The sequence below is a fragment of the Thermobia domestica genome, chromosome 7, assembly GCF_964235325.1.
Source record: "Thermobia domestica chromosome 7, izTheDome1.hap1.1, whole genome shotgun sequence".
Taxonomy (NCBI): domain Eukaryota; kingdom Metazoa; phylum Arthropoda; class Insecta; order Zygentoma; family Lepismatidae; genus Thermobia; species Thermobia domestica.
In genome coordinates, this window is record NC_137460.1 from 66,742,059 (window position 1) to 66,758,098 (window position 16,040).

At 35.6% G+C, this 16,040-nt stretch overlaps 1 protein-coding gene across 1 annotated transcript in view; it reads right to left on the minus strand.

The window, feature by feature from the left end:
- Window positions 1-16,040, minus strand: part of LOC145690180 (FK506-binding protein 15-like) — a 112,822-nt gene that overhangs the window by 83,211 nt on the left and 13,571 nt on the right. The window contains exons 3-5 of the mRNA XM_081764816.1: window positions 13,066-13,210; window positions 5,132-5,230; window positions 2,673-2,825 (exon numbers count right to left, since the gene is read on the minus strand). Coding sequence (XP_081620942.1) covers window positions 2,673-2,825; window positions 5,132-5,230; window positions 13,066-13,210 — 397 coding nt within the window. The remainder of the gene's footprint in view (window positions 1-2,672; window positions 2,826-5,131; window positions 5,231-13,065; window positions 13,211-16,040) is intronic.

Consider the following 16,040-nt stretch of genomic DNA (forward strand, 5'->3'; position numbering starts at 1 on the left):
GCCTTTACAAAAGTAATAACGTCAGGGAAATTAAAGGGGTAATGCACACTCAAAGTACATTTACGTCGAATACTACGATCATGTGACGCACTTCGAATAAACAGGAACAAGGTTACAACGGACAGAAACTTTGACATTATTCAAATAGCTTTCCAACAAGCGCTAGAATAAGTACCACATCTAAGGAATTACATGGTTTCTAACAGACGACAAAATTATAACGCTGTTTGCTAAAATTTGATATCTTAAACGGTTACGAAGAAATGAGAAAAAATGAAAAAAAAAAATCTGAGTCTTACGTTCCAGCGTTATGCCGCATGGGCTAAAGGAGACGGTGATGATGAGAAATAAATGAAATGGTGGAATGAAGAGTGGGAGGAGACGGAAGAACCCCGAGACAATCCACGCACACGGTGTTTCTCCACCACAAAGCCCACTTGGCGGGAGCTGGGATCGAACCAGGGACCCCACGCATCAGACGTGAACGCTTTATCACTGAGCTACCGCGACCCCGGAGATATAAAAACAGGAGTAGAGATTGCTATATATATATATTGAAATAAAGGAGGAGAAAGAAGGCGGTAAACACACACACACACATATATATATGTGTTAGTATCCACTTTGTTAATTAAAGAATCTTTACTATGAAGGACCGCCTCTAATTATCACTTACTATTTGTTGCTAGTTCGACATGGTTCTTCAGGACGAAGACATTGGTGTAAATCTCTTCAACTAAAAGGCCTAGGTAACATCTTTATGTAATTTTGAATAATTTTCCGTTCGCTTTTATCCTTCCCGAGATAATCTGCAACATCGTGTGGAATCTATGTACGAATGATGTGTTTGAAATCAGTCATTCACACTTACATAATAGTTCCGGAGAAAATCATATTGATTTCTGAATATAGCGGTATTTTCCGGCTGCAGAAAATATTATGGTTAAAGCAAATTTAGGTTGTTTTTACATCTAATTTTATTTCAGGTAATACCCTATTATGTATTGTGCAATGTATAATTATTTTGCACAGCACAACTTAAAATACTAAAGAAAAGGTATTTGATTTTGTATATATTCCTTTGTGCATACCCGCCGAGCGCTAGTAAAGTGTTGGTGACACGATTACGAACGCGAGTTTTGGTCTCTTGCGCATGCACGATATGAGTCCCAGCCAACTAGACGAAAAGAATAATACACAGAGCTACTTCCATTGATTGAAATCACACACTCACACGCGTTATTAGATAAAGAAGAGAAGACCGCCCGTGGCAAAAGCGAATATACAAGTTTCCTCACCAAACAGTCCTGATACCGGAGCAAAACGATAAAATAAATGTTCACTGAAGTTATAATATATTGCAGCTTTCGCTCGCTTTTTGAAATTGTTCACAAATGCATATGAATAAAATATCAAAAAACTACAGTATACTAAACAAAAATTCAGAAATCTTGCTTTCACAACAGTTTGACATCGCGGTGAAGCAAGATGAAGTAAGATGAAGCCCTCCTGCTAGTCTAGTGACCGGCACGCATACCTTTGGTGCACGTAGTTTCCAGTTCAATTCCCGATTTCAAAGCATTAAATGCATTATAGCCTTCAGATTCCACTTTAAACTATAGGTTCACGTCTTATAGCCTTGGTGCTCAAAAGGGTGCTAAGTTTCAATAGACACAAAACAACAATAAAGAAAAGGAAAGGGTTACAAAGGAAAAGTTCGGTTCTATCACTGTTAACAATACTGAATGCTCTACCTACACAGTAAAAAATGAGGTGTTGAAACAACACAAAATGACTACCACTTTAGCGTCTTACTTGTGTGTTAATTCAGCAGCAAGCACGTCGCCTTCCAAGCATATCAGAAATACCTCGTTACTGGCTGTGAGTATTTGCATTTGCATTTATCGTTTGGTACAAGCAAAGCTTTGCGAAATATATTTGGCATATATACCAAGTAAAGAATAATGTTCTATGTTTTCTGTAATCGGTCACAATAATATTGTTGTGAATCATCTGATAACAGTTACTCAGGCAATAGTTCTGCCATCTTCTGTTCTTACGTCCTAAAACACAAGAATAACAGAAAAAGAAAACAGATGGAAGCACTGCTACTTGTGTAACTGTTATCAAATGATTCACAGGTTTACAACAATATTATTGTGATCGATTACAGAAAACATAGAATGTTATTAGTTACTTGGCTTAAATGCAAAATATATTTCGCAAAGCTTTGCTCATACCAACAATAAAAAACAATGCAAATACTCACAGCCAGTAACGAGGTATTTCTGATATGCTCTGAAAGCGATGTGCTTAATGTTGAATTGACAAACAAGTAACACGCTGAAGTGGTAGTCATTTGGTGTTGTTTCAACATCTCATTTTTTACTGTGTATATTTAATCATACGCACTTCGAATAATAAAGCTAAATAATTTGATTTTAATTATGCAAGGATTTAAACTTCACACATGTGAATAAACTTTACTTCCGTTACGAATTAATTAATGAACTAGCATGAATGAATGAATGTAGTAGTTAATGGACTGGTATGAATAAATAAATGAAAGAATGAAAGAAATCAAACAAGAAATAAAGTAAATTAGATAGGAAGAAAAGAAAGTAAGCAAGCAAGAAAGAAACGAAAGGAAGGAACGAAGAATACCTACTTACCTGATCTAATTTCCCATTTTTAAAAATCCATCCTGTGTATCTGATCTCTATAGAATCACCATTTTCTACTCCACTTCCCTCTCCGAAAAGCAAATCTTGAACTATTATCGTATCTATCTTGCCTGCCGCACTGTTTATTCTTGCTAATCCAATCTAAAACAAACAAAATATTTAAAACGTTATCATTCCAAATAATATAGAACTATTGTAGTGTGAACTGCTCGGCGAGCAATCTTGCCAATAAACTCAAAAAATACTCACTTCTGCTCCTTCAAATTGTTATAGATTGTCTAAAAAGTATATGAAACGTAAAATATTCGCTGCTAGTATCGTCAAGACTTAGGTAAGAAAAGGTACCACAATGCTAAGATGCTTCCTATAAATATCTTGCCTTTCCCAATAAGAAGATATACTTATTGGTGAGTGTAAATATTTAATTTCCATATACTCTACACCTTTCTGTACCTGCCGAACAAACCTAAGGTACCACTGAAAATTCGACACATAATATATATTTTTTAAACAATCAATAATAATTTGGGAAAGTAAAAATAAATGCCTTTTGAGTTTATTAATCTGTAAGATTAATTTAAACTATGTCAAATTATTGTTAAACCACAAGTTTTGTTAATACAGTGAAACCTTTCAATAACGGACACCGATGAAACATGATTATAAGCCCGTAAATGAGAGGTGTCGGTTACAGATAGGTTTCAAATTTAGATTACTCTCAGCTCTCTCTAAAAAGAAACAAAAGAACTGCTGGGAGTATGAGCTTATAGTGTAAAATATAACCCTTCTGTGATAATTTTCTTTTTAAATATAAGTCATCCCTCTATAAAAGTCCCTAAAGTCATTTATTAACTATTCTGAAACAGTTTCTTCCAAATATGTTTTTAGGGGATCATTGCCCCCCTTCCCTGGAGCTCTGAGAGTGACCCCCGAAGGACATTAAAATAATACGTCTATAATATCGTGTGAAAATAATATGTGCCTCTCCGAATACTAAGCCCCCCTCCCCCGGAACATTTTTTTTCCCTGAAAGAAACGCTGTTCTAAAAGTAAAAGTAATCCAATAAGACGTGCAGCATTATTATTGCACTAGCTGAACGGGGAGAATAGGCGTATGGGAAATATCTGAATCCCTTTCTCCTTTAGAATGAGCACTTCAATGAAACTATGCTGATAAAAATTTATAAGATATTCTACTTTTGGCATAAATTTTGGAACATTCTACTTCAACAGAATATGAAATTTAACTGAAGTGATATGATAGAAACCCACCTTGAGACAGATACTAACTATATTCTAACAGTTATTTCAAGCGGATCACCCGTTTCCCCGACCACGGAAACTATAGATTCGACACAATTCCGATCAGTTTGGATATTTTACTTTTCACCCCTTTTCACCTACTATGTCGATGGGGGCCGAACGTGGAATTAAACAGCACTGGGAGTATCAGTATTCGTCTAATAGAGTCCGAAAACTATGGATTCGACACTAATGTAGATCATTTTCGATTATTTTTACACTCGCCAGCTTTCAACCCTATGGCGTCTTACCCACACTGGGGCTGAACTTGGACTTGACGGGGTCAAGAATGTCAGTGCTTATATCAGTAAGACCGAAAACTATGGACTCGATATTAATATCCGTCCTTTCCGAATATTTTTACATGTCATCCCTTGCTACTCCTACTAGTAAAGCTAGGGTTGTCTTACTTCATAGATGCTTTTTTCCAATTGTAAATCATACGTGTACCAAGTTTAGTTGAAATAACCCAATTAGTTTTACAGTTGAAGTGAAACATACCTACACCACATACATCTATATGTAGGAGCCCGTTTCACTAAATAAGAAACCAAGTAGAATAAATAAGGGTCTCTGTAAATTCCCGAGCCATCCTACATGCCCGTTCTTGCCCGGATTAGATGACAATTCCGATGGCTTAAATGTAATCGGGATTAACATCTAACTGCTTAGCGACTCCGGAAATAGAGTCGTCATCTTTATAAATCATTTCTCTTACTAACCCCAGATGTGCTAGGGTTGACTTACCCCCATTGGAAGCTGAGATTGGACTTAAAAGGCATCGGAACTGCCAATAAATCTAATTAGGGATTAATCTACGTAGGTATGCACTCGACCGTTTTCAAAAATATAGCGCATACACATCACTGAAAACACTCGTAAATTTGAGGTGCATATATACTAGACTATAAAAGTATTAGGTGGGTATACATCCCACTACATCTCTGATTTGCATATTTTGATACGTCTTCAAAGGTTTTTCACTCATGAATCTTGACACTGTGTTGTTTGCACGTAGTATCTAAATTTAAAATTCTTAAAATTTACAATCATTAAATTATAGAAATATTGAATGCAGTTCTTTGAAGTAAAGAGGAAAGTTCTGAACTTACCATTATGGTACTGAATTAACAAGTTTTACATACCTCCTTCGTTAACGATGCTGCATCATCTGCAGAATCAAATCTTAGTGACCAGTTTTGCTTCTGTTCATCATAAAATGAGATATAGTTATTTGATTGAACCTAAAATTATATAAAAGAAAGTTAAATAAATCCAGAATTAAACTACACATTCAAAGCAAAACATAGATATGTCATAAACTTTCGCTTCTTAACAGGTACTACAATCAATACGATGATTAAGACGCAAGACATGGTAGCTTTCTTTTTTCCCACGATAATGCGTGGTAAATCGACTATTGCGTCCATGACAAATGGAAGTAGGAGGAGAATGGATTTATTTAAGGTACGAAGAATGCACAGTATATGGAGCAGAGGAAGCTCAAATTATCATAATGATAGTGTGCTCTCCTGTTATCTTGTTACATGCATTTATTTGACATAGAACGTAGATTATATATATTATCAATACATCAACAAGAAAGGCTTACAGACGTTCTATCCTTCCTTGGTAGTGTATCAAGTGGCCCTAACATATGGTATACTTTCACCACCTCAGTAAATGAATGAAACATTCAACTCGTTGCAACTTTGTACAGGCACAAATCTTCCCGTGATATGCTACAGATGATACGTATCAATGATTGTTTTTGAATGTAACTCGAGCAATGTCCATCTTATGTCGCTTTCCGTGCAGTGTGGCACATCTATTTTCACGCTCTCAAAAACCTTCCTACGTGCTGTCAATGCTTCGCGTTCATGTCAAGATTCTGTCAGCCACCTCACAACAGTTCAATGGCGTAAGAAATTATTTGCCAGAGTTTCCAGTAACTCCTTGTGATATTCTCTAGCGATTTTACCCCGATGAATGGCAAGTTTTATGTAAGCACACTTTCTTTGCCGAGTCATGTCCACGTTGTATGACGCTTATCTCCCAGTTGAACTAGTTTCTGTGCGCAACTTACAGATGACTTTACAAACTAGTGAAATGTACTGTACTGTGGTTCCCAAATTCTCTCGCCCGTACAATCATTTTATGGCACGACAATTTTCTACTGAAATTTAAAAAAAAAACGACAAAAAAATAGTTGCTATGATTTCTGCCCCAAACCCATGTTAAAGAAAAAAAAAACTAGAGAAAAACATGATCACTATTAGCTGTGAGAGAGGGACTCCAACTCTTGATTTCTCACTTGCCTAGCAGATTATCAAAATCAAGTCTTCGCCATTCTAGTGATTACATTTCTGTTATTCGAACGGTCTGCCTCATCTAATGGTCACAGAAAGATAAAGACTGCCCCCCTCCCCCCCACACACACACTTCGCCAGCCTGTAGCCTGCAGGTTATGTGGAAGTAAAGTGCCATTATATTTTTCATTTTGGTATACACGTTTAGCTCACACATTTCCACAAGTATCCATTTTGTAGAGGCTGGGTGAATCCTTTTTGGAACAAGGGTAAAGTGAGAAGTACCCCTTCCCTCAGATATCGATACTGCACCTTCCGAATGCTAAGTAGACGCTTTACCCACTACGGCACTGTGGCTCTATGTACCGGAATTAAATGGATATACAGTAATAAAAATATTTAGATATTAAGCTGAAATGCCCAATCTTCGTACAGGGAGAATAGGTTTAGGAAAATGCCTGAACTTATTTCCTTCCTTACGATACGCTTTTTAGTACTTTAAATGAGAAATCGAAATACAAAATGTTATCCCTCTAATCTTCAAAGTTTCCGAGTTATGGATTCTTATTATAATAACTGAAAGTTTCATCCCTTTTATCTTCTCACCGCTTTTCTTCCCTTCTCGATCATATACAGGGTGGTAGGTAACTCCACCGACAAACTTTGGGAGATTATTTCTTATATGAAATGAAAGAAAAAAAGTTCTAATAAACATGGGACGAAAAATGTCTCCTTTCAGAGTTATGAACCGCCGAAAATTCGAAAATTCACGTTTCGAAACGCTCTGTCTTAGATACTACAGGACCAATCCCAAGCGGTTTAAGGAATTACAACGGAACTAGCATGCGAACTACATAATATCCATGTTTACCATCCTCCGTTATCGGCGAAACTAACTGTAAAAAGGAAATTGAGGTGTAGGGATACTCCTTTAAGTACTAATAACGCGATCGTTTCGCCGATAACGGAGGACGGTAAAACATGGATATTTAGATAGTTCGCATACTAGTTTCTGTGTAATTTCTTAAACCGCTTGTTATAGGTCCTATAGTTTCTAAGGCATGGCGTTTCGAAACATGATATTTTGAATTTTCGGCGGTTCATAACTCTGAAATGAGACGTTTTTCGACCTATGTTTATAAGAACTTTTTTCTTTCATTTCATATAAGGAATCACCTCCCAAAGTTTGTCGGTGGAGTTATCTACCACCCTGTATATATATATATATATATATAAACTAAAATACTTATTTAATTATTTTAAATGGAAAGTGAAAATATCGAAATTCATGTCTCTAACCTTTAGAGACTCCGACATATGGAAACTTCACCGATTCTATTCCCCTGCTCTTAAAAAAACAAAAAACAAAAAAACAAAAAACAAAAAAAAATCCTTCTTAGTGGCACCTCACCTAATAAATTCTATCTACTATCCAAATTTAAAGTTTTTAGATTATGCGTAGGGGCACGAGTTTTTCGCACTAAGAAGTTGAAAACCGCGTTTCGTTTTTCATATTTCGCGTTTTGTCGCATTCTCCAAATAAAGTTTCGCATTTTGTAGCTCTTGTGGAAAAGAATTTCCTGACATTTTTACAACTGTTCCTTTTATTCATAGATCACTATAAAAATAAACCATTAATTACCTAAAAGCAAAATACATTGAATATTTCACTTGACACTGTCAATTTAATTCACGGAAAATCAACTTTTTCATATCAAACTGAAGGAAAATCAGAACTAAACTTACTATGAATAGGAAAGTTCTGTTGTCTTCTGAAAACACATAGGCACAAGTTACATTTAAGCATTAAACATAAGCATGTTACATGTTTCCACATTTTCCTCCTCCATTATTGTACGTTTGTCACTTCATCAGCCCATACTTGGAAAAAACCTTTCGCAATTGGCATTGCTTGTTAGAAGCTACACATATGTAAGTGCATTTACAAGAAACTTACATCAAACAATCATCACTTCGGAACTCCCCATCCAGCTGCGATGGTGATAGCTAACGGGTAAAATGTTCCCTATAACCGTGTCCGAATCACCCAAAATGCACAGTTCATGCCACGTTCTACCGTTCCGTCAGCGGAAAAAAAAAAGCGTTTTTAAAGTAATGAAAACGTATTTCTAAAATTTCGCGTTATATCGCGCATTGTTAGAAATTTCGCGCAACTGCCAATTTCGCATTTTAACGCGCAACGGAAACCAATGAAAATACACACAGAATATCATAAAACATCAAGAAACTGAAAATTACTTAATTCTGACGCATTTCGTTTTATCGCGCATTGCCCAATGGCGGCGCAAGGGATTCCCCAAAGGACGTTAGGGATTCGCGGACATTTTATGACGTAAACTGAATTGACAAGAGTATGTAAAAGACGTCTCACTATCTGGAAATAGGCAGGTCAATACACATACACGCAGATAAAGGATGGCGAATAAGGTAAAGATCACTGTGCGTGGTTGCATACTTCCTCAAAAAGTACTAGTAAAGACCTTGTGCAAGATTTCACTGCAAACGTCACGTTGCTACAATGTAAAAATATGTACAATACAAGCCGATAGGTAACAGAAAATAAAGAAATTCCGATTGCTAATCTGCTCATATTAATGATATTGCAAACTTTTGAGAACGTATCTACCTTTAATACTACAGGAATTGAACAAGAACTACTATTAAGAGACAAAGAAAGAACGCATAATAATAATAATAATAATAATAATAATAATAATAATAATAATAATAATAATAATAATAATAATAATAATAATAATAATAATAATAATAATAACTGTTTGAGCATATTCATTTCTATTAGTACATCACACAAGTGAGACTAGAGTACTTTCTTTTTCTCAATCAATAACAGATCGTCATGAAAAGAATTCGGATGTCATTAATGAGCAGATTAGTAATCTCAATTTCTTCATTTTCTGTTACCTATCGGCTTGTGTTGTATGTATTTTTACATTGTGGCGACGTGACGTTTTCAGTAAAATCTTGCACAACGTCTCTACTAGTACTTTTTAAGGAGGTATGCAACCCCGCACAATGATTTTTACCTTATCCGCCATCATTTATCTGCGTGTATGTGTATTGACCTACCACGTAGTATTATTTCCAGGTACTGAGATATCTTTTACATATTCTTGTCAATTCAGTTTACGTCATAAAATGTCCGCGAATCCCTAACGTCCTTTGGAGAATCCCTTGCGCCGCCATTCCACAAATCTGAAAACTGCAAATTTGGATAGAGCAGGTTAGGATCCTTTGATGATATCATGCCACATCACGTCTATGCTCAGTAGTTTGTGCAATATTTAACTCTAAGAGTTTGTTTTACCACGCTTTCGGCAGCCTATAACACGTAAACGAAGCGATTTTCGCCGTATGTTTATTAGAACTTTTTTGTTTGTTTTGCTCAGGAATACCCTCTGCTTTTGTACAACGAATTTAGCGCCAGACTATATATATATATACAGGGCCGGATTTAGGAGGTTGCACAGGTACACGTGCACCCCCCCTACCCCCTCGTAAATATACACTATCTAAAATGAGAAGCCAGCAGTGAAAATAGCAACACTTTCCGAAATTTTCTGGCGTTATTTTTTCCGTTTAGGGCTTAAGAGAAAGCAGAGCTATGCAAAAGCAATAGTTGAAGTCGATTTTGTGAAGGTTGAAGGAAACGGATTCACCAAACAAAACAATATAACATTTCTCAAGTAAAGAAGAAAACAGAGGCCAGAAGGAGAGAAAAACATCTTTTCCTGCAATCACTTGCGACCCTGTTTAAAATACTCCCTTCCCCCACGTTCTATGTATCAGCGTTGTCAGGGGGTAAAGAATATTGTCGTATGTCATTTTGAAGAGTTTCCCGTGTGATTGGTTATTTTGGTAGTGATTGGTGCAGCCCCCCTTAGAAAATCCTGGATCCGACCTTGTATAAGAAATACACAGTAAAATATATTTGAATCCACAGCAAAATTAAGAATTGACAGTAAGCACATCTGATATTTAACAATTATTTAAACAACGAACAACGAGTGAGCAATAAACGAACATTTTCAAATGATCAAGCAAAGAAGTTTCTCGAGATCGAAAAAATTAATCTTACACGTTGCAAATACTCTCTCAACACTATTAGAAGTAGCATATACATTTCAGTAAATGGAATGCATAATAGGATGACTTGATGATTTCGTTTATCATTACTAAGAATATGGTACACTGTCAACAAGTAATTGTGGCCTACCAGAGTTTCTTTCCAGCATCTCACAGTCAAAATGTTAGTGACCTTAAGGATCATTTAAAACTCATTGTATATGTAAAAATTAAAATAAACAAATAAATAAAACGAATGAAATTACAAATGTAAATCGCAATATTAGTCAATATAAATAACTAAGGAACCTATTAATGTAAATTATTCAACAACAATACATCAATAAAAGGAGAAAACAACCGATTTAAACTTATTTTTACATACCGAATCCTCCGTAGATGCGAATTCAATTATACACAAAGAGCGAAGAAATGCGTGATTGGACCGGGATTCGAACTAGGGATCTTCGGTTCCCCTAAGATCCTGGGTTCGAGTTTCGGTCGTCCAGTCATGCATTTTTTTTCACTCTTTGTGCATCATTCACCAACACATTTGCTTTTCAAGAATTTTCATACACGAGGAAAAAGCATATAATTACATAAGGATCATCGCAATCAAACGTACTACAGGCTTACATTGTCCTGTAATATGTTTATCATTGTTTTACCGTGGTTTTTAACTCTGAACCCTGATGGCAGAACTTTCTTTGTCTCTCTGCGATGAGCTTTGGTAAGTCAAAAATTTTCTGCAGAAGAAACATTTGTGATTGTTAAAAATACACTTTACGCGACGTAAAAAACAGTTCAAACTATATTTATGCGAGTCGTCCGTGAATTTAAGCATAGCAGGCATGTTTTTATATTTTTCTGTTTGCTTTTTTTTTATTATTATTTTTTCTGCACAGGCACGGCAAATTTTCTGCGATCACATCGCAGATCGGGGCATGTTTTGCTATGGGGGCTCTGAACTAAGCCAAATTCATTGATACTATAGAACAGTCATTTCCAACTTGAAACTGTATTATGTAGGAGCCCGGTTTTACAATTTGAAAAAAGCAGAGAGAAATTTAAAAATAAAAAACGAAGGGGGGGGGAGGGAGAATGACGTAGGAGAGTAAATGTTGATAGTAAACGAGCAATCATGGATTCACAACTAGTATGGCTGCAAATCCACTAACTACACTATCAATGTTCTTGTTTGCCTGTTACTACCACTGTCTTTTAAAACCACTATCTTTTAACATCAAGTTACCTGCGAGCTTCTTTTCCTCAAATGGAGCAAGCGAGAACCAAACTCTGATCTACCAGCGCATTCAGTTGGAAATGACTGCTGTAGAATGAAGAGCTATGGTTGACCAGATGGCGCATATTAACTGAGCGATACGTGGTCAGTTCGTCGGCTCCTAACTCATTACTGGGGCCTCGAAGGCTCACCTTTGGTGCATGGGGTCCTTGGTTCGATCCCAGATCGCGCCAAGTGAACTTTGTAGTGGACAAACACCGAAGCATGGGTTTTCTTGGGGTTTTCCAATTTCTTCCCACTTTCTTCATTCTACTATTTCATTCATTTCTCATCATCACCGTCTCCTTTAGCCTAGCCAGCATAATCGTGGGACGTAAAACTAGAAGATTTCATTTCATTCTTTTCCTAACTTATTACTTTTGCTTTATCCGGTTGGAACTATCTTCTGATTCTAATAGTTCTCTAACTGTGTCGTGACGCCGAGACAATGTTGGGATGGAAAATACTATGAAAATGAGGCATATACTCTTCCGTTGATTATCAGTTGAGGGTTGTTGAGATTTGCGTCTATGGAATATGAATTTGGAATTCAGATTATTACAAGGTTGCAATTGAACCCAAGTAGTGGAAAAAGAATATATTAGTGAGCTTGTGAATAATTTTCAGAATAAGAATAAAGTGCTGGTTCCAAGAATATTGTATATTATCATCTTGAAACACGGTACAGGTTGTGGCCTAGTCCTACACACTTAATCTGATTAATATTTTGATTTTAGAGCTCATTTTTCTCTCTTTCACGCTTAACTCTATATTCAATAGATTTTAGCACTTCTACAGTTGCGATCAAAACCTTTGCACATTCATGAGGAATCGAAGACGCTCCAATCCGACTCTACACTCCAATCAAAACAACCAACCAATATTATATACCGTATATGTATCTCACAATTGGTTCCAGGAACTATGTTACTTATGCATCTGACAATTGGTTCCAGGAACAATGTTACTTTAAATATAAGAATCTTACAATTGGTTCCAAGAACTATGTTACTTTAAATATATGCATTTGAAAATTGGTTCCAAGAACTATATTACTTTAAATATATGCATCTGATAATTGGTTTCAGGAACTATCTTACTTTCAATATATTATATTACTTTTTCACATTTATAGCTGCCCAATAACTAAAAGGAAGACTACACAAAACACGTGCTTAAGAAATATCACCTATACTTTTTATACTTATGCTTTACACTATTAGATATATATTATGCTTTTGAATTTGAAATAAGCCAACGAAAAAGAAAGATCACTGTTTTTAAGTTATACCGACATTTTATAGCTGTTTAACATGAATTTTATATTTAAAATGTCAACTTCTTGCAGTATAAATGTACTTTATATAGCATTTCTACTTACCGTCCATTGAAATTTCAAACTAATTTTCGCGAAGGTAACATGCTGCTTTTGCCCCTTGTATAGCAGAAGTTGATACACACAATTTGAAGGGTTACCAAGAAGAGCTGCACCCACCTTTCCATACAATGCGTATTTACCATCATCACTGTCAATATGAAAGAGAGAAAAAGATCACTACAAATATTTACATAGATTTATGTGACTTTTAATGAGTAAAAGGGAGGGAAATAAGTAACTTTTAGTGACGAAGTAGGAGTAAGTAGGATTATTAATATACATCCTTCCTACATAAGACTGGACATTATTTTAATAAATGTTAAGTGGTTCAGTAATTTATACAGGGTGGAGCAGAGGACTTTTTTTTTTTTTTAAACCGACAGTACTCAGAGACGAGTAGGGGTATTGATTTGGAGCGACCGTTAGCAGACAACTCAGACAATGTAGTTTCAGTTGCTATGGAACGTTGGAGCGTAGAGCAGTTACATTAGCGTAACCACCCAGATGAAAATGGGCTTCATCACTCATGAATATTGGGACTTCTGCATCTTTCGTAAGAATAGTGTCCATTATGCCACAAAATTTTCTGCGCTGCACAAAATCCCTTTCTTTTAGCTGCTGGATAATCATTATTTTATACGGATGAAATTTGAGATTATCATGTAATATGCGATGACGCGAACGATGTGCGATATAAAGTAGCAAGAACTGCCCTTTTCACTCTATCTACGTTTCGCGGAGTTCGAACTGAACGAGGAAGACCAGGTGGCTTCACTTTCATCACAGATCCAGTACTTCTGAACGCTGCAACCCATTGGAGTATAGTGTTTCGATCTGGGACTGAATCTGGACGTTCGACATTAAACTTTTAACGGAAAAGATGTTGAACCGTGACCACAGAATCATTGTTTCTAAAGAACTGATCGACCGCGAACACACGATGCTCTACGTTCCAACGCTCCATAGCGACTGAAACTCCATTGTTTGAGCTGTCTGCCAACGGTCGTTCAAAATCAATACCCCTACTCATCGCTGAGTACTAGCGGTTTAATAAAAATGCGTTTCGTCTGCTCCACCCTGTATGATGTTCAATAACTATTATATTATTGCAAACTATGATATTTTCTTCTTTTAGAGACATTTTAAAATAGAAAATGCCAGTCCAGAAATAACCAATGCTGAAAGGAAAGAAAGAAATAAAATACTTGCTCACTTTTGTAGTATCTTTCATTCATCAGAAATGAAATCTTCATTCAAAGATGAAACTAAAGAAAAATATAGTGAAATAATAGTTATAGAAGACAAGGTTTCACGTAAGTTATAACGTAAACTATTTTCCAAAACTGAATTGGTCACTGGTGATTTTTTTTTTTTTTTTCTTTATAGCAGCTTTCTGACAAAACTATTTCATTCCATGTCTTAGTTTTAATTTTTTTCTATCTTTCTAAAAGTATCCTTATTTTTTTGATCGTACTTTCAGTTTTAACATTATTTAACTTTTGATGTGAACTTGGAAATTTTGTCTAAGTAAGTTCTTCAACAGATTTTCAACTAAACTACTGACATTTACGAAGCGAATTAACAAAATCTTGACAAGAGTGCAAGCTTCATGAAGTACAAAAATTAGTGGCTTATCTTTCTAAAGCAACTTTAATAACTTATCAAACAGTATCGACGCATGTACTAGAAAATGTAACTTGCTAAGGATTCTACAAGGAAAATCGTTTAAACACTGCAGTATCTATTGGCACAAATCATTTTTGTCTTAAACTTTGGTTTCCTTTCGATAGCTCAAACATAAAGTATTTTTAGTGCTGATCACTGAGTTACAATCTTTTCCCGCAGCTGGAGTCAACGTCAACCACCATATTTAACAAAAATGCAGCGTAAACTCCATGACAATATTACCTGAATATATTTTATTTTTAATTAAAAAGCAGAACTTACTTTTAAAAGTACGACCTTTCCTATTAAAAAGCAGAAAAAGTATCAACATTAATATCTGTATTTACCTTTGAAGAATTACTGACATACAAAGCAATTTTGATTAACAATTAACAAATTATCTCACAATTGTTTCGTTGTCAAATATGAAATATCAACAGTGACAGTAATCAACTTTTAAATCTGATATTTCTTTCTTTTTCCTTTTCTTGGGAGAAGAATAAATCAAATTAACGCAAGTACCCATTGAGTGTTCAATTTATTACACAAAAGAATGCTCTCATGTAGTTAAGACGAATCTTTATTTTAATCTGAAGGTTTGTAGCAACGATGGCTAAAGAGTTGTCTAACTGTAATTTAATTATTTATTCAACAGACCGATCTCACGCATATCTAGAAATTTATTTACTTTTTCATTATAATCTGAAATTTGGAATCTGCACTCACCTCATGCAATGTCAAATCTGACATTACAATACACAAATGGAAAGCTACGTGCCATAATATCATAGTTTTTACAATGATATTGCCAAAGTACATCGCTTGAAAAACTGTCTTTTCAATAAAGGTGCTACTCTGCTCTTCTATGCCCTGTTAGAGATTTATATACAGGGTGTATCAAAAACCAAGGTCTATAGATCACCTCCGTTATGGGTAAAGATATAAAGAATAAACAGTTGTTTGAAATAGGCGATTTTGAATCTAAAATGGTAGAATCTTTCCTAATCACAATTTGGAGTCCACAGTGGATAGGCGCTCTACGTTAAATGAAAAACCAACGTTTCTAGTTCAGTAGGGTGTTCAATCGAAACGAAAGAGGCACAAAAATGACACGGGAAACGTGCACATTATTGTGCAAGGGAACACTGTTGGTATGGTAATGGCCCAAAGGTACAGTCTGTCAAAGTGGCAACATTGCTTTCTTATTTGGCACAGGGCAACTTACCTGTGTGTAGTACAATTCTCTGGCTGGAACTCGCAAGAAGTCTGTGTTTACAAGCGACAAGTTATATTAGTGCACATAACTATGACCT